At 37.0% G+C, this 20,232-nt stretch overlaps 1 protein-coding gene across 2 annotated transcripts in view; it reads left to right on the top strand.

The window, feature by feature from the left end:
* The window catches only part of MEI4 (meiotic double-stranded break formation protein 4), an 83,074-nt gene extending 67,975 nt beyond the window's left edge, over positions 1–15,099 (top strand). For both annotated transcript variants that reach the window (XM_013199080.3, XM_048053506.2), the window contains exon 5: positions 13,509–15,099. In XM_013199080.3, coding sequence (XP_013054534.2) covers positions 13,509–13,760 — 252 coding nt within the window. In that variant the 3' untranslated portion in view covers positions 13,761–15,099. The remainder of the gene's footprint in view (positions 1–13,508) is intronic.
* Positions 15,100–20,232: the final 5,133 nt, after the last annotated feature.

Raw genomic sequence — 20,232 nt, 5'->3', positions numbered from 1 at the left:
ATGAGTTGCAGCAAGCATGTGATAATGTCGTCTTAGAAAAATATGTAACACAACAGAAAGGCTTCAGATAAGAGCAGCAGATTTAGAGACATGTAAGGTCATCTATTCTGAGAGAAGGGAAGATTGTGGTTTAAAGAGGAAACAAATGAGGGATTACAACACATGCATACAATGCAGAGAAGATACCTTTGTTCAAAGGTACCATGTAGTATATTTTCTTTCCCAGTCTTCAGATCCTGTGCCAGAAATTTTTTGCTACTTCTTCCATGTGGGCATTCCATGAAAGAACTAGCTCAGTCCATTATGTGAGCTAATTCTATGCAACCTTTTTGTCCTTCTCAGCTTTAACTTTTATCTTTGGGCTATTGATAACACTTCACATGTGTTTCTCTCTAAGGCATTAACTTTCAGCCAGTATTTTGTGGTTCTCTGAGGATCTAGGTCTGATGGATCCTAAACAGTGAATAAGAATAGCAGGTTCAAAAAATACTGTGTTCTAACCTTTATCATGTTCTTAGAAAATGTCATTAGAAGATGCTGCAATTTATGCAAGAAACCTTGAATGTGCTAAAGAATTCAAAAGTTGTAACTGTTCCTTGAAAACTCTCACTCAGTGTTTCTAAATGCTTCCAAAACTCTTCTATGTTTGTCAGGAGGAAAAGGTGACACCTGGACAGGTGGCTAGGATGGGAAGACCACGTATATGTGGAATAACTACTTTCTTGTCACTTTAGTCTTCCACCTTCAAGTGTTGATTGCTCTTAGGAACAATGCATGTGGATTACTTCGATAAAAATATTTAAAATGCTACACGCCTAATCTGTTGAGCTTGTTTTCTGGTACAAATGACTGTGAGGTGAGAAACAGCATTGGTTCAGGAAAAAATGTGCTGTTGACTATCTGACTCTCCATATTATTACAGCAGATAGGTAGCAGGACACTATCTGTCCTGCTAATGGTCAAATATATTTCTTCTTTTTTGCTGTTGTGCACATTTGCTTGACAGTAAAATGTGTCTTAGGACAGAAAACATGAACTTAGTGCTCAAATAGAGCTCTGAAATAAAAGATGTTTGTCCCAAATGATGATGATTTACAACTGCGGAGTGAAAAAGGCAGAACACTGTCTTTTCAAGTTCTACCCTTTTTCAGCATTAAGAAGAAATTCACAAAACTTTGTATGATTTCTGTTGTTAGTAACTTTGTCAGTTATCTCTAATAAAGCAGCAAGAGCCATTGACTTTATCCAAAAGAAAGTCTTGTGTCGCATGCTTAAGCACCAGCAGAAGATGCCACCACTTTCATTCTTGCTGCTGGAAAAATGTGGTATATTGGGAGAATTACTTTCAGAACTGCTTTAGTTCTTTTAGCCCAATTTATTTGAGACTCTCTGGCTTGGGAATTTGGCAGGATTGAGAAGCTCCTTTGTCTTGAGACCATGGTGCTCCTCATGATGTGGCAAATGACTTGCTTTTGCAAGTTCTGCCTTTCCCTGAGCATAGGGATTCTACCACCTACTCTGTGAAGCAGTCTTCCTCTTTAGGAAATGGTTCTTCACCGAGAGGGTGGTCGGGCACTGGAACAGGCTCCACAGGGAACCTACCATGGCAATAAGCCCACTGGAGTTCAAGAAGCTTTTGGACAATGCTCTCAGACAAGTGCAGCTCATAGGTCCTTACTTTGTTTGAGAAGGAGTAGGATGAATATTGTTCTCGAACACAGTCACCCAGGTCCTTCATCTGTGAGTTGCTAACTGTAATACAATCTTAGACTTTCAAGGTCTGGGGGAAAAATGTGTATACATAAGCTGATTTCTTGCTTGTTGATAAACCCCTGTGTCAGCTGGGAACAAGGGGGATTGGAACAGATATTGAGACACATTTTATTCTGAAAAGAGTTTATAGCTATCCTAGAAAGCTTCATGGGAAGGTAAAGCCGCATACAGAGTGGTAATGGCCCCAATCTGACCTTGTTCAGTTCTGAACGCTAGTCTGACATCCCACTGAGGGAACAGTAGGTGGAAAATATCTAATCCTTTAGGATTAGGGAATTCTTTCAATTCTTATTGGCCAGAGGATTCAGGACTGAAAAGAGCATTAAATGAACTATAGCTTATATGTGGTGTTAATCACTCCATCTTCCGTAGGGATCTAAAATACATAATATTAAGGAAAAGAGATGGACCTGTGACAAAACCAAATGAGAAAACCTTATGAATTTGCAGACTGGAAAGCTTAAAAACATTTGTAAGTCAATGGCTGTATGCCAATATAGTGTAAGAGGACCTGAATTAGATTTAAATGAGTTAGGTCAGGTAGCAGAAACAGTCACAGCATGAGTTCCCTGTTGGCTAATGTGCTGTCATCAGAGAAGCTTGAGGGAATGTATTGTATAGCTACCTAAAAGCCATTAAAATGCAGCAACAGTCTCTCTCTTACTTGTTCATGGTCTGAAAATTACTGTATTGTCCCAGGATTTTTCTCTCTGCTGTATGAGTGCTCTTGCAGAGAATATGGATGGTAGCAATAGAATGATAAAAAGCCCAGATTCAGATAAGTGACTTTTGTCTAATGATGTAAGTTTGACCATTAAAACAAGAGTTTTATTAATATTGTAGCTGACGTCTTTCACTGGTTAGTAGATTACTAGTCCATGTAGCCTACATCTCCTAAGAGCTAAAATTTTGCTAGGTGTCTAGTACAGCATAACAAAGATGATCTATGCAGTTTAATTTTGATAGCATTTGATTTTGTTTCTTTTCTCCTCTTTTAATGAGTCAGTCCATAATGATTTCCTGTCATATTTTTCTTAATGTAATTCCTGCAGTCATCTGAAATCGTTTTGAAGATTTATGTGGCCTGTCTTCAGTGCGAGTTGTTAATATTATCTTTTAATATCTTGCACAGTAGTTTTAATCTTTACTAATAAATTAAGCAATTATGTTAAATTGTATTAAACGTACAACATTATATCTGTTTAAAGTAACAAAATTCAATAGCTGAAAAGAGAGGAATGCCATTGTGTTGCTGACGGCCCTTAGAGAAGCATTGCTACATTCCTGTATGCATTGCCTACTGGTAGTCATTAAACAGAATTAACTGATAGTAAATAGATTTTTATGCAAAATAAAGTAGCAGGTATTTTGAATTGTGACATCTGGTTCACAGTTAGAAGGGAGTAATTGTTTATTTCTTGTTCCAGACCAATCTAATTAAAAAAAATCTGTCTCAAAATGAAGTTTAGCTATCATTTTGGAAGGTTAATTCTCCTTTGAATTGCTGGAATTTTTCTAATCTTTTCGGTACATATTCATAATAAATATTGTGCCGTATCTAGCATTGCATTCTGAGTGCACAGTAAACCTGACATTAGCATTGCATTTAGTCTGCTGTGTGCTCATTTAATAATTGGCAAGCACTGTGGACCTGGCAGAAAAAACAGAATGATCTTTGAGAATGTCAGTTACCTTAGTTCTTCTAGCATGATGTGATTTGTTCTCTTACACCAAAGGTCATGTGCTGCCTTAATGGTGGTGAGGACTAGGGACTGTTTTCTGTAACCTCCTTGAAATAGTGTTAAGCTCCACAATTGTTCAGTAATTGTATGTGCCACGTTCTAATTGCATTTTTAAACTCTGCTTTTCATACAAGCAGCATGCAGTGTTTCAGAGTTCTTAAATAATGCCTTGTTCCTGTGGGAAGATCAAATCAAGTTTTAAAAAGAAAATAAATGTTTTGTTCAGATTCGGAATTCAGAGACGCAGAAGAGTTTCTGGTGATGAAAAGCAACTTATGTGTTTCAGATTAGTGTGGTTCTATTCTTGGCCAAGAAGATGGTCGTGCCAATGGGACACTGTATTTTGCCTCCTATCTTCCTCAGATGGGGGAGGGAAAAGATGGAGAAGAGCTTAAACGGTGGAGATTGGGGTACCATGGGAAAAGGAATGGCAGGGACATCATGAGGGCACCACAGCCTCAGGTAAAAGGTGGCTCTGAACACTTTTTCTACAAAGTTCAGTTCCACCAAGTACAACTACGTTCTTGACTTCCAGCAGTGGAAGCACAATGATGCACTGTTCTATTACTGTTCTATTCTGTTTTATGCTACCGTGATGTACATTTTATGCAGCTATCATAACACATCCACATAAATGACAATTTTCTTGCAGGAAAATTCTGTTTGCTAACATTCATCAGTGTCCTGTACAGGCCCCGGTAGGTATGTTTATGTCAGCATTCTGTAATAGCTCCAACAGGCACCTCAGTGATTTGTCTAAAATGCTGTCTTTGAGGTTTCTCAGCGCAGATGCTGTTTCACTGGGCTTTGTTCAAATTTTTTTTTTGACTTCAGTCATACAGTTCTGGTTGGGCAGTTGTTTCTAATGATTGCTGAAATTGGTGCTTCTGCTTCAAACTTCATTGCTTTAAACTGTTATGATACCTCTCTGCACTTTACCTGCAACAGTCTACTTTTGGGCGACTCAGTGAAATGCAGTACACTTCTGGTTGTTTTTAGCATTATTGTTCTTTGGTCTTTGGCTTAGCATGGACACAATAAAATTGACTGTCTTTTTCCTAGGGTACTCAAGGTGCCCAACTCAGCAGCACTGCATTGGCCTTCAAATGGGTTCCGAGAAGGACAGAGGGGCCTGTACCTCTGTGTGAGCTGTCAGTTCTAGGTAGTGTTATTGATCTGTGCTGGTATGTCATAAAAGTTATGCCACGGATTGAAAAATCACATGCTTCTCCTGCCATGTGTAGATCTTTTGAATTTTCTTTAACTTTCTTCTAGATCATCTCAAATCCTGACATTCCCAAATTCATCATTTCTCAATGGCATCCTGCTAGCACTATGAATGGGTGTTGCTGTAACTGAGTGGGTGCTTGCTGAAAATGTTGTCATTCTACATCCAGATTTTGACCTAACTTTATAGTCTAGCATCTTTTCCTTTAGTTAAGGCCAGTTGTGCCGTTGTCAATGCTCAGAACAATTCAGACTGAAGATTTGGCCATGCACAAACTATGACTTGCACAGCAGAGAATGTGCTCCAATGTTAACATCTAACATCTATCTCATTTGCCCCAAACCTAACATCAAACATCTAACTATTCCCGACTTGAGTATAGGAAGCCTTTGGAGTTTGTTTGGTTTGGTATGGCCTAATATATCTCAGTAATAATAATAATGTTCACAGATCTCAGATATTTCTCTAAGAATTCTTCCATGATTGTTTCCGATGATACTGTTAATTAGAATTGTAAGCAATTTTCTGTATACAGTCCTGTCTGTAAAGTTTTTGCATTATTTTCTGCTTCAGAAATAGAAGCCAACTTGGTTTTCTTTCAAACCATTTGTTGTCTAATGCCTTTCAAGTTATCTTTTTTTTCCTTTTTTTTTTTTTGCGTGTGTTCTGTCAGGATGCTACAATTTTCACACAGCTGTAGAATTTTGTTGGTTTCAAAAGGATATCTCTAAATGTAGCTGTCTTTAGAGGTACCCCAGCTTGCTGAATTTTAGAGGGCCAGTCTTGAACTGCATATCATTGCTTTCCAGTGCTGGTTCTGCTGTGACATTCAAAGTTCCAAACTGCTGCTCTGAAGCTCTTAAAAACCTGTCTTTTTACACTTCTGTACAGCTGTAGCACTTAAAAATAAACAAACAAATAAAATATGTGAAAACTTCTAGAAAAGTACTAGTCTGGAGTTTTCCGGGAGAGTATAATGTGAAATTAATGGAAAAGTAAATTTGAAGGAGAAACCATATTTACTCACAGTCATACCATTTCATTTCTGTAAAGCCTAAAAAGATTGTGGAAAGCAATCTGTTCAATTCTGTATTTTGTCGTGTTTTAGGAAAAGGAGTAATTGCTTCTAAAATGAATCTTTACAGCGTGTATATAATCTCTCAAATACACTGTGGTGTGCTCTTTCATAACGTTTTATGTTTTGCATGATTTTCAAGTAGATATCATGTTTCAATAATTTCTCACAAATTTAAGCTGAATAAGCAACATCATTTTCTTATGATTGAATTCTAATAATCTATTCAAGATTTATTCTACATACGTATTCCACATAGTTTGTATACATTAAATAAGTATCACTGCTTGTCTATCCTATCTAATTTTCATGAAATCACAATACCCTACCATGCCTCTCAAGGCTTCCTGTTAAAATTCTGCCTTTGGTATTCTATGAAAGTTGAGAGGAGATTATGGGTTTTGTTGATATAATTCTAGTGGAAAGCTGGTGTTTTACGCAGATACTAACATTGCTGAAAAAACATGTGCCTTATCTAAGGGAAATACCCATTTCAGCAGCTAGTTTTTGGAAATTTTTATTTATATGAAAAGTATATTGTATTAATTTATTTGAAATATAAATATTTTCCTAAAGATTTTTTTTCTGTACAACAAAACGTAAGGTTTATGCCAAAACAAGAGGAATAAAAAGTAGATAAATAAAATGCTTCATCCTAAACCAAAGACAAAGGTTGGTTAAGATAAACATTGTCTTGAACAGCCATTCAATATTCAGCCTCTGTCCATGGAAGAGGAAGAATAACTGATTAATTGGAAGAAAGCCTATCATCTTTAGCATTCCTTTAGCATATCTGTTTTTTTTTTTTATGAAAAGAATACAGAGACTTTGATTCATTGGATAAAAGTGAAAGCAGATGTAATTTTTTTTCTTACAAATTTTAGGCTTGTTCCAACCAGCTTTGTGCTTTTTTTTCATATAGGACAATGTCTAGAATCACTCTTCTTGCTATTTGGTAGGCTTTTTATCTTGTTTTTCATGGCTTTTCTATTCTGTTTTGCTGCAGCTAGATACAAGTTTTGAATAGGTATTGTGCTTTCAGTTAGTCTGAAAACTCTTAGTTTTTTTTTTCAGTTCAGACTTTGTGATTGGGAACCTGGAGTGGTTCTCTTTGGCTTTGGAGGGAGCTGACTCACTATAGCTGATGAAGTTTGTTCTGCATAGACAGCAATTGTGTGGTGGCTTCCTGAGCTGAAAATAATCTTTACTTTTCCCCCAGAAAGGGAGGGGATTTTTTTTTTCCTCTGAAGTAACATGGTGTTGGTAGTGTGTAGGGCAGTAAAGAAGATGGGGAGAAGAGGCAGGGGAACACAAGAGTGGTTATGCTGTCAGACCAGAGGCCAAATATTCTGCTTCTGACAGCTGTTAAAGTAGAAGTTTAGGGAAGGGTCTGAAGATATTTACAGGAATATTTCCCCAGTATCCAACAATTTGAACTAAGGTGGAGTTTATCTGTTTGTACATGCATTTTTATATGTAACCTTTCACGCCATGCAAACTTTCAGCATTTGCAGTGTTCTGTGGCAAGCAATTCAAATACACGTTGTGGGTTTAAACTACTGCTTTGATTTCTTGTCAGACCAGCCATCTGTCACTTGCTAGTTTTATTTAATGCTTTTTCATCCCTGATATTGGAAGAGGTGATTTTTTTAGTAAGTCAAGCTGAATGAGAGGCAAGTGTATCATGCTTGTAGAAAAACAAAAAAGCCCTGTGAGATGAAAAGCATGTTCAAAAGGCTTCTTTTCAAAATGAATGAATTACGATAAAGTACTAATGAGCATATATCTGACATTACTCTCAGAATTATGTTTGTTAGAACCACTAAAGCAAAGTGACTTATTTTCAGTACTTTTGTGCATTCTCCAAAGATATATAAATTTGTGTTAACAAAAATTATGAAACCAATACAGAATCAGAGACTTTCTGGAGTGGGCAGGGCTCTCTGGAGGCCATCTGCTCCAACCCCTGTTCAAGCAGGGCAACCCAGAGCAGGCTGCCCAGGACCATGTCCAGGTGGCTTTTGAGGGTCTCCGAGGAGGGAGACTCCAGCACCTCTCTGGGCAACCTGTGCCAGGGCTCAGTCACCCGCACAGCACAGAAGTGCTTGCTGACGTTCAGAGGGAACCTCCTGTGTTAGCAACAGTACAGTGGTTGCCTGTGGTATTCATACACTTTGTAAATGAAAAAAACATACGTTAGAGTATGAAGTGATGTTGTGCATGCATTCTCTCTCACATTTTTGCTAAAACAAGAAACCTGTTATCTTTAAGGCTGACCCAGGGACTTGAGTGGAAACTTAATAGACAATTGAGGCCATGAATGCGGTTCTGTCTGGGAAGACAGAAGGGAAAGTCCATTCAAACATCAGCTGTAATCAATGCACAGTAGGGTTTTTGGACAGGAGGAACTTCTTTCCCATTGTTCAGAACACTTGAAGAAAGAATATGAGAGCCCTCTTCTGTCCTACTTCTTTCTTTTCTCATGAGTAGTACCTAATAAATGGGGAAACTGATGGGATGACAGCTTATATGCTTCTCGATTTTTAGGTTACTTTTCTGTTATGTTCTTCCAACTTGATACATGGCTTTACCTTCTAGTTGTAAAATCTGGATGCTTATGTGCTGAGGCCTCTGTCTTTTCTTGGTTTCCACTTGTAGTTAGTACCTCATTCATAATGATCATCATCCATCTTCTATCCATTGACTCCCTGAAAGCTAAACAGAACATAGGCAGAGAAAGAAAAACAAATCCCAAATAGGAACTTAAAGGTGGGGTAGCAGGTAAGGCAAAACAAAATGTGTTACAGTCTGTTGTCTCAGATTTTTATGATTTTGATGGAAGTTGAAAGTCAACATAAATTGTGTTAAGGCTCCCTTTTGGAGGGAAGCATATGTCTGAACATCTGAAGAAGACAGAAGAACTTATTATGCTTTATAGATGAATTGATAGGCCTGTTTCCTCCCCTTTCCCTTTATTTTTTATTTTTTTAGTCACAGTGCTTTTTCCTAAGAGTTTACAGGTATAGAGGCATTTTTTTCTCTTCATCCAGGAAAAAAAAAAAAAAAAAGAACCTGCATGCTTTACTGCTGGTATGTTTAATTTCTTACAATCTGTTGCAGAAATCATAATAATACTAGATAAGAATAATATTGCTTAAGAAGGCCTGAGTATTTCTTGAAATTCAGTGTTCAAGGACTAGTACCAGTGACCCTGGTAAATGATGCGTGGAAGAGGCACGATGCATAGATGTTTCTAGGATAAACATCTTCCCCTTGGGTGATAGAATTTAAAGGGCTTGTTCCCTTTGCTATCAGAAGTGTTTTCCATGGTATGCCAAATTACCGTTTCTGGACAGACAATTTTCAGAGGATTCTTACAGCTGCTTCTCAGACATCTCACAAAAAAAGCCCAGGGTGAGTCTGGCTGGGATGTGCAAGATGATGTTGACAGAATGTTGCTCAGAACTGTAGTCACAGCACGCACTGTAGCAGCAGATTCATTTGTTCTGAGAGTTTAACTGACATTCTCCCCTCTTCAATTGAACTTTCACAAACATTAGTTATTCCTTGAGCCTTTCTGCAGGCAAGTTTTGTCTTAATTTGTAAGTAGAATGTTTGAATCGTACTGAGCTACTTGAGGAGAAAGTGATAGCATCCATAAAGACATGAAAAGCTAGAATTTCAGATCCCATTGAACAAAAGATCAAAAATGCTTTGAAAAGATTTTTTTTTAACTATAAATTTAACTAAGGAATTGTAGGGTGTGTGAATTTTGCTTTAGATACTGAAAGAGGGTGTAAATCAGTTTGAACTTTCTTGGCAGGTGGATATTGATGTGGGTAATGGAGATTATGATTACTGGGACTGATTTTAGGGAACTATGCATTTCAAAAACACAAAACAAAAAGCAATTAAAGAGAAATGCTAATCAGCTCAAGACTGTATCCTGAGGCACGGCAATTTGTAAGGTAATTACATTTTAACAAGAGACAATGGTATTAAATTCAGAACAAAAAGATTTCCTGTAAAGTCTTTCATGTGTGCCTGCCTTAAAATATTTTAGAGATGCTTATCAGCATGTTATTTAAACACTAAACAGCAATTAGGGATAACCTCAGTTACCCTAGTGTGTGCTTTCTTATATGGTGGGTGCTGTTGGCTTTGTGCCAACAAGAGAGGGGAAGAATCACCTCCTTTGCCCTTCTGACCACACTGTTTTTGATGCAGCCCAGGATACGGTAGGCTTTCTGGGCTGCAAATGCCCATTGCTTGCTCATGCAGAGTTTCTTGTCAACCAGCACCGCCAGGTCCTTCTCATTCTCCTCTCAGTCTGTTCTCTATCCAGCCTGTATTTATGCTTGGGATTGCCCTGGCCCAGATGTGGTATGCAAATGCATGAGCTAGCTGCGGCCCAAAGTAGGGAGCACGTGGCCAGCAGTATAGCAGGCTGCTCGACCTCCCTGCTCCAGGGCACCACTGGTCTCCTGCTCACTTGTATTGCTCCTTGGAGCAACTCCTGTGTGACCTGGAAGAGTGGCATGGGCTATTTTACTAATAGCATGAGATTTCTTATAAATCGATGTAACAGGAGAACATAACGCTGTTGATGTTTAACATGTTATTACTGTTTTGTTTGTTTTATAATAGTTAAAAGGCAGGTTAGACTTTCTTCTAGGCTTTCAGATTATGTAGTAAAAAGGTGTGCTGTTCGTGGTGGTCACCCTGTAATGTTGAAGAAGACAGGAAAATTAATTGCAACTTTTTATTCATTTACTCCATTCTCAACTTGGTGATGTAAATACATGAATTCTGATTAGCAGATCATTTAATGGAGATCCCCATAGTCCTTTTTTTCCATCTTATGTAAAGCTCAGTCTTATATAATTAATAATTTTTAAGTTATTTTACTTTGAAAAAAAAAATTGGATTGAGAAATCAGAATAGGAAAATTTCAAAAGTTAAATTAAAAAATGTGGTGCTTGCAAAATACACCTTATTGTTAATAAACGTATTTCCATATACCTTGTGAGGAAAAGTCAGCAAGAACTGATCCCATCAAAAAAAAAAAAAGTATCCAAAATCCACAGTCCATAGCAATCTGATCTGTAAAAAGTATGTTTATCTTTAAATTCTTTCTGAGAAAAACAGAGTTCATGTAAGACTTCATTAAAATTAGTATTAATATATCTTGAAATTATAGTCTATATAGAAGGTTTGCTTTATGAACATACCTCTGAACTTTCTTGGATGGACTAGCTTTTTGTGTGCATGTGTATGGTTGTGTACACGTGTATATGCTGCTACCCACGTTAACACACTGGTGAGCAAGAAGAATAGGTTTGTTATCTAACTAACCATCGGTAGCAGTAAAAATATTCCTCTACTAATTCTGTGGCATAGATTTACGTTGGTAGTAATTGCATCAATTAGCGCTACACAAAAACATCTGGGAAAAGAACTGGAGACATGTTTTGTTCACATTATTAAATGGGTTGGAAAGGTTAATAAGCCTTGAGCCGGCAAATGTTCTAGACTGATTTTTTTTCGTGGTATTATAAAACTATTTTGAAGTGCATTTGTCCCCTGAAAAGCAATTACCTCAATAAATGCTTCCTCCTTGCCATCAGACCTACCCTTTCTGTGTGGCTAAACCCATTTTATTTTAGTGCAGTAGTATTTGCAGATGAAAGATAATTAGCTAGCTTGTGGTTTCTATTATCCATAATCAATTAGATAGTTTACTAAGTCGCAATTAGTTGCACTTTTTGAGACCCACTGAAAGTAACACAGTTGCTTAGCTGCTTGGAAGAGCCTGAGGTTATAGGGATAAGTGAAGTGACATAATTTGCTTTCTAAAACGTTTTCTATTGATTACTCATGTGAAAGGAAGATCTTAGTGAATTTGTAAGGCCAACACTTATGAATCAAACAAAGGTTTTTCCTTGTAAAATTGTACTTCTAATACCCACATTACAGCAGCTAGAAGCATAGAACTTCAAATTATGTTTCTGCATAGTCATTTTTCTCCTCAGAATCATACTTTACCATTGTATGTTATTTTTTTCTATAATATTTAATGAGGGACTAACACAAATTAATAAGCTGTGAATGCACTGTTACTGAGGGAAAGAAAATGTATTTTCAGAGCGCTAGCCAAGCAGTGATGACATGATAGTGTCTTCTAGCATGCAACAGAAGGAAAGAACCCTTTAAACCATGCAAGTTACATTGTCAAGTTATAAAAAGGATTTTCCTAATTATACAGTTGGATTTAATTGGACTTTACAAATACTTAATATCATGCTTTTTTTTTTATCTGTTGTGATAAGAATGTCAATATTGAATTGGCGGTAGCTTTTGGACTGCGGGTTTTTTCTTACCAAGATCCAGAGAGACATAACTGGAACTTGCAAGGCTAGGGATAATATTTTCATCAATTATCCTAATTTTTACAATGTCTGGAAAATTCAGCAAAATGACTTTGCCCCATCAAGGCTTTGCAGTCAGATGGCTGTGGTGTCTTACTGCTGTCCTTGACATAGGAGGTTACCTGAAAGACATTACACTGGAGAGCCTCAAACACGGATTTTAGGTTTAAGAGAAGCACAAACTAAACACTCCCTTGAACCACCATCTACTGAAGGTGCCTTACCAGGAGAAGGCAAAATGCTGTCTTTTTATTAGATTCTAGTGGGATCAAGAATCACTTACCTCATCTATAAAAGCAATTGTTACGTAATAAATTTTATACACTGGAAAATCTAGCAGTATATAGTTTAGGGTGGTAAAATGATTTCATACTGATTTCATAGGCCTATGTCAAAGCCTATAGCTTTGTACTCTAGGCCTAAACAGTTGTTTAGGTTTGCTAGAGCTATTGGTCCATTTTCTAAAGTACATAATTGATTTTCTAGCAGGTATGATTAACCTTTGAGTTCTGATCAACCAGCTACCATAATTGCAGTCTTTTAGATGACCTTGTTCTGAAATATTATTGATAGATTTTACTGTTAAGTAGGACATAGAATTTCATTCCAAAAAGATAATTCCCCAAGGTTTATGGTTTTATCTTATCAGTTATTCCTTGCATACAACAAAGATTCTAAAATTTCAGATTGAAACTGTGGTTTCCAAATACAGGACAGTTGCATTTACGTCAGATAGCACTAATGTTTATAATAAATTCTAAGTTTGGTCAGCAAACTTACTTGACAAACTGGCACTTCCCCTTTGTAATTGAGTCAGATATGGATACTGATTTGGACATTTTCTACTGTCATCATTTGAATAGATGACAATTGAGAGAGTTTTTTACTTTTTTAATTTCTCATGAAAATCCACCAGCTTTAAGTATAAGTCTAAAACAAAGCTGTTGTTGTTGATTTGTAGATCATTATTATATGTCACAGCGTGTGGATAATTAGGTAGAGAAAACCTCCTTTGACTCCAGGACAGGAGGTCGTGCTGACCTTTGATATGGCAATTTGATTGAGTTAGTTGTTTGGCTGTTACCACATAGAGGAAAACATTTCTTAGAAGTAATTGTGTCTGAATATATAGCCATTCTAATTACATAAGTACTATATATTACTGCAAATTTTAACATTATTCCTTAAACTGTCATCCAAGATGGTGGGCTTTAGAAACATTTTCACACTGTGCTTATGCATTGATTTTCCTTTATTCCCAGATCCATGAAATGTATGACATTACTCAGTATGAAAATATTTTTTCTTTGTTCATGATTCTGGAACAACTTCTTCAATATGAGACAGAAGAAAGTAATATTTCAAGCTTGGACTGTGATGGAGAAGAAAAAATCAAATTTCTGAAGAACCTTGATCAAATTATTCTTCACCTTTCAGATGAATTCCCTTTGTTTTCTTTATATTTATGGAGAGTGAGTGTTCTTTTGAATTCAGCTCAAATACAAATTGATTAAAATAACCAACCTACTTCTTAACAGTGCCTTTGTTGTGGGACTGCATTGGAAAATGTTTGAGCCAGACAGGAAAATTGTAGTTATTGGAAAACATTTACTTGAAACTACTATGCTATACAGCAGTTTCAGAGATAACGCAATTTATTTCCAATTTTAAATATACAAGAAATGTAATAATCCAGATGCTGTTTTGAATAAAAGCTATTTATTGTAACGGAAAACAATACGTTGGTGTTTGCATACATAGTGAAAATGGTACCAAAGAAAATTGTTTCAGGTGATGCTCAATATGCACTATGAACTTTAAAGCCAAGAAATAATGGGTGTGTAGACCTAGGCTTTCACATTAGGAAACAGAGTTCTGTAGCTTCTGTGTGCATGGGAGACATTCGATGGTTGGGCATATTGATAATACGAAATAAAAGACTGAACATCTGGGCAAAAAATGGCAATGACATGCTCAGTATGATGGAGCAAAGATTGCTGTCTGATAATGGAATCAGAAAAAAAAATGTTTATTTTTAAACGTGGTAACTTATCAATACCTATTCTCCTAGGATGGTCTTAGTTTCTGATTTAATCAAAATAATTATTATCTGAGCAAAATAAAATCTGATGCTTAGTTTTACAACTTTCTTACTCTCATTGTATATTGCTTGGCTTTCCTCCATGTGTGTAAACAGTAGGCCTAATTTACTCTGAGTTGACTAATGATTTCAAAGATTGATTAAATTTAACTCCTTTTATGATTGCTTTAAATCTTTCTGTTCAAAATTAATGAACATTGATAAAATCTCATTTGTATGGTTGTTTGTTGTCCTTTTTTTACATTTTATTTTTGTGCAATATAATTGTATTCATAGTAATAATTAACGTCACATGTTAATAGAAACATAAAAGGCCTGTAAAATGAGTTCAACAATGGCTTAACTGATCCAGAGAGGATTTAATAAATTAGAGGTGGTGGGGGGGGTAATTTTTATAATGACAGCGTTTTTTCTAGTAGATAAACAACATTAGAGTTTTGTTATGTCTCCTTGTAGTGTATAGTCTAAAACTAAAAATCTAAAACATTTTTAGCATTTGTCCTTATCCTTTCCTCTACACTTTTTAAAGACCAATTTTTATGTCCAAAAATCATCCGAAACATGGCATTTTCAGTACTGTAAATAATTTATCTTGTTAACTTGGATGCACTTATTTGAGATAATAAACCTATTTTTTCTACATAGGTTAAAAAATAGTAGTATTTGCAAAACCAGTTATTTTGATGTTGAATTGGCTCGTGAAAGATATTCATATAATTGTTTATATACTGTCCAACATTGTTATGTTTCTTAAACTTAGTATTTGGTATGTCATAGTGTAACATTTGTTTAATCCTTTCTTTTAGCAAACTTTCTTTCAACAGAAGTCTGTTTGATTTGCAAAGCAAGTGTTCCAGAATATTCACATTAGAAAGTCAGATACGTTTAGCCAAATTAAAGAAAATAAAGGTACATAAATAAGGACATATGTTTGGCAGCCACTCAGGAACTACTGTGCCATTTTTTTTTTTTTACTGTTCTATTAATTCTTGTTTGGTCAAGGTAAAGGATCAGTTTTTCCACATCCTTACATCACTCCTGTAACAGCACTGAAAGCATGTTTACAAAAAGATCAAGGAAAGGGGAATAAGCAAAAGGAAACTGGTATATAATTGATGTAATAATTTAAGCAATATTCAGTCATTTTAGCATAAAAAAAAAAAACACTTCAAAAGTGTTTTGCAAAGAAATGATATCACAGGAGGATACTGGAATCTGAAAAACAGCAAAATGGGTTTTGTTTCAAGACTCCTGTTCTGAAAGAGAATGGTTTCAAAAACAGATTGCACATCACTGCATATTTCCTGATCTGTTGGTCTATTAATATTTTTTTTATTGATGTCATTGCTTTCTTCCTTGCATATTGTGCCATTTTCTCTCGAGCAAACTCTCTAGGCTACTGGAAGAGCAATGGTTGTTTGGGAAAATATATGCATCCTTCATCAGTTTTGAAACAACTGCTGAACTGAGACATGGTTTATGAAATCTGACAAGAATGTGAAAGTTTAGTTTGCAGTTCTGAAAATGCTGGGGCAGGGTGAGAGTCCCCCTTGTAATACCATTGTAGCAGTTTAGACAATTACTAGCAAAAGTACTATTAACTGCTCTCTGGAGCTCTCCTAGTCTTCTGTTTTAGTGCAAAATTAAATAGTGTGGTTAATCCATGTTAGCAAGCCCATCTTAGCTGTGGTGGGAGCAATAGCCTCTGCAACCAGGATAGTTATTAGTTTGTTGTCTTGTGTTTCTTGAAGAGATTTTTCACCAAGATGGGACTTTCTTCAATATGAAGATGCAGAGATGTAGATGTTTAGAGGTCTCCATGTGGTTGAGATGTCTAATCTTTCTATGAAAAACTTTAAAAGTACCCTAATGTTTTGTGCTGAATCTTCAGCTGCTACTGCAAAGGTGTGCAGATCTTCTTTAAGTCCTGTGTCACATTCATTGTCTTCATGTAAATGCCTCTGATACCCTGGAGCATCTTTAGTGGCATTGTCACTAAATGCCTCTGTTTAGGCAACTGAGTCAAGCAGGTAATACAGACTTAGATATGTAGCTCCTTATGAAAAGAACGTGCACTTAGGTGTCTTAATGTGATAAGTAAATCCTACCCTTGATATATCTTTGTTTTTAGGGGTAGGATATCTTAGATTTAAGTCCAGGCTTTTCAGACAATTTCTGCTTTTGTCCAGTGACTATTAGATGTGACTTGAGTAGGCATCACTGTATTTAGTTTTGAAATAAAATGTGATGATGGAGCCAGTCCTTGGAGTTAGAAATTACAGGCATATATTCTGAAGTGAGGTTTTGCATCGCAGTTGGAGGAAACCTTCCTGCAATTTGAACTTCCTCCAAGTCTTACAATATCTACTAAATAGGGACATCAACATCCACCTTTTAAACATCTAGCCTCCAGAGAGGATTCCCAAATCTGGAGAAAATTACATGTGGTCTTTGCTGAAGGGAGAAAGATGACTCAAAAGAACAGTTGAGAAGCCCCAGGTACAGAGCATAGCCTGTCCTAGACCTAAAGACTAGGAAACACTAGAAGAAGAACTCTGAAAGAAGTCTGACTTATTGTTGCTTCCTGGAATGTTTGACCTGGGTTAGCCATATAGGTTTACAATTAACAGTTCGAGGATATTTCTTTTGTCTTGATGATTTTCTTTTTGTGAATATATATATATATATATATATATATGTTAGAATTTGGCAAAATGCTAATGTTCTGAAAATGCAAAGTATTTAGGGTTTTATATAGATGTGTGTGTGTATTTATATATATATATATACACATGCTGTCAAATTATATATTTATATGGTCAAATTAGCAGTGCGTGTTAATTAGTAGCCAGACAGCTGTTTATGATTTTGTAATTTGTTACTTTGCCACATTCATAGCTTCCCCCGTGACTATGTTTTGTGCCAGTCTGCATCTGTTTTAAAAAGAATTTTCTGGTAGAGTGTCTCATTTTATGAGAGTAGAAAAATTATGATACAAGAAAAATAATTTTTTACTCTATTGCTGCTCCGCTGACTCTTCTGTTAACTAAAAAATTTTACATACCTGCTAATGACAATAATGGTTGGGATTTTGAAGTGAACTCTCTGAGGATGTTTTTCCAAAATTTTATTTGGAATCTTTTTATAATCTATATGTGGTTTACTGATTTGAGATAATTATTGCTTGTATATATTGGTAGTAGTGGTAATTAAATTTTACCTCTTTTTAATGCCATAATAATATTTTTGGTTTTTAATTTTTGTTCCAGTTATCTTTGCATTACTAGCTGATACAGAGTAACGCTTTCTAGTTTACTGTGGCACAACATTCGTCTGACATTTGTATGATCATACGATAATTCGTGTTGGAAGGGACCTCCAAAGGTCTCCAGTCCAACCTCCTGCTTGAAGCAGGGTTAGCTGTAGGGTCAGACCAAGTTGCTTGTTGCTAGTTCAGTATCCAGTCAGGTGTTTAAAACTCCAATGACAGAGACTGCACTGCCTCTCTGGATAACCTACTCTCCTGCTTGACCGTTTTCACAGTGAAAAAGGTTTTGCTTTAAACAGTCTGAACCTCTGTTGTTTGTTTTATGCTCAGCGTCTTTAGTCTTCCCACTACACAGAGCCTGGCTCTGTCTCCTTCATATCTTCCCCGTGTCTCCTTCATACCTTCTTCCAGGTGGCACTAGAGGCTGCTTTCAGGTCCTCCTGGAAACATTTCTGTCCCAGACTGAACAAGCCCAGCTCTCTTAAGCCACCTCACAGGGCAGATGCTCCATCCTTGACCATCCTGGTGGCCCTCCACTGAATGCACTTCAATTAATCCTCTTTTTTCTGGAGGGCCCAAAATGGGCAGCGAGAGCCTGGATGTGGAATAAGAAGTGCTGAGTAGAGGTGGGTCATCCCTTCCCTTGATCTGTACTCCTGCTGACACAGCCCAGGACACTGTCGGTCCTTGTTGCTGCCAGGGGCATGTAGGCTCACGCTTAGCTCACTGCCCACCAGAGCTTCCAGGGCTTTGCCAACAGAGCTGCTCCCCAGCCAGGCATTCCTAGCCTGTATCACTGCAAGGGGCTCTTACTTACTGGGTGGCACGTCTTGCATTTGTCCTTGCTGAATTTCATATTCTCTGTCAGCTCATTCTTCCATGCTGTCTAGGTCCCTCTGATGGCAGCCCTGCTCTCAAGCATATTGGCTGCGACTCCTAATTTGGTGCCATCTGCAAATTTGATGAGGATGCACTCCATCACTTCCTCCAGGATATCTCCTTGTGATACTCCAGTTGTGGCAGACATAAAAGTACAACCCGTTAACCACTACTGTGTGAGCTTGACCACCAAATAATTTTTCAACCCACCTGTTTATTCACTCATCTAGACAGTAACATCCTAATTTGGATACAAGAATGCTGTGAGAGGCAGTGTGGGAACCTTGCTGAAGTCATCCCCAAATCCAGTCATTTTATCCTAAAAGGCAATCAGGTTGGTGTGGCATGATTTATCTTTAGTGAATCCATTCCACTTATTTTTCTTGTCCACATGTCCAGAAAAGTGCTCTGAGAAGGACTCTCTCTGTGATTTTTCCCAGGAAGTAAAGTAAGGCTGACTGGCCTGTAGTTCCTCAGGTTGACTTTTTGGTCTTTTTTGAAGACAGATAGGTGTGACATTGTCTTCCATTGCCAGGGACTTCACCTGATCTCTGTCACCTTTCAAAGATGATGCAAAGCAGCCCTGCAAGGACATTGACAAGTTCTTTCAGCAATCATGGATGTAGACCCCTTGATCCCATGGACTTGTATGAGCTGAAATCTTGCAAATAAAACATTAAATTGATCTTCATATACTGCTGATAGTTCCTCTCCTTGAATGCTTTCACGAAGCAGAAAGTCCTGGGAGACCTCACTGTTGAAGAATGAGGTAAAGACGACATTGAGATCCTCAGCCTTATATGCTGCCCTCTGTTTGATTGAAAGCTGTCTGTGAAGTACCATGATATAAATCACTTTGAAAGTCATTGGTAGTGTAATTAAGATTATGTCTGTATTTCGGGAGGATCTAGCTCTGAAAATTCAGAATTGACATCACATTTGTTTAAAAGCATTTACTCTAAAACGCAGTTTACCTTAGACTTTTAAAAAGCTGTAGATTTGGGGTGGATTAGTATATGGTCATATTTTATTGATCTAGGCAAAGGAATCTAGGTCTTTTGCTGGTAATGGGAACAGAAGACTCAGTGACTGTTTCACCAGACCAAAATACATCTTACAACTTCTGCTTTTCTATTAGTTCCACAACTCATGAGTATATGTGGCCTGGAGGGACAACTGAGTGGAGTAAAACAAAACTTCTCAGAGGTGAAAAGCCCAACCCATAATTTGTTATACAAAGCAGAAGTGAAGAGCAAGGATAAGGGGAAATAAGGGGAAAAGTAGCTCAACCGAAAAATAGACTGGAAAGAAGAATGAGAAGGAAGGAGGTTTCAGAAGAGCAGGAGATTTTGACATTGCTGGCAGTGTTAGGTGAGATGAGGAATATGGGAATATCGGATGGCTGGGCCACAAAATGAGATGCAATGGGCAGAGGGATTGGTACTGTAAAAAATAAAATAAAATAAAAAACTTAATCACTTACCCTTCTTTTCACAGAGGAGAGAGGAAAGACAAGGACAAAATTAGATTGATATTTAGCTAAATATCAATTAGATTGATATTTAGTGTCATCTCACTCCCTCACTGACTCACTTTCAGCTTCTTCCAGTCCTACCCCATGAATAAACTCTGTACCTTAGTGACCCTGCACAGAACTCAATGATCAGCTTGAGAAAGAAGTAGATGAAAACTACATTTGGGTTATAATCAAAGGATTAGAATCTTACATTATTTTCAG

This window comes from Anser cygnoides, chromosome 3 (genome assembly GCF_040182565.1).
Source record: "Anser cygnoides isolate HZ-2024a breed goose chromosome 3, Taihu_goose_T2T_genome, whole genome shotgun sequence".
Classification (NCBI taxonomy): domain Eukaryota; kingdom Metazoa; phylum Chordata; class Aves; order Anseriformes; family Anatidae; genus Anser; species Anser cygnoides.
This window is presented reverse-complemented; position numbering and strand designations above follow the sequence as displayed.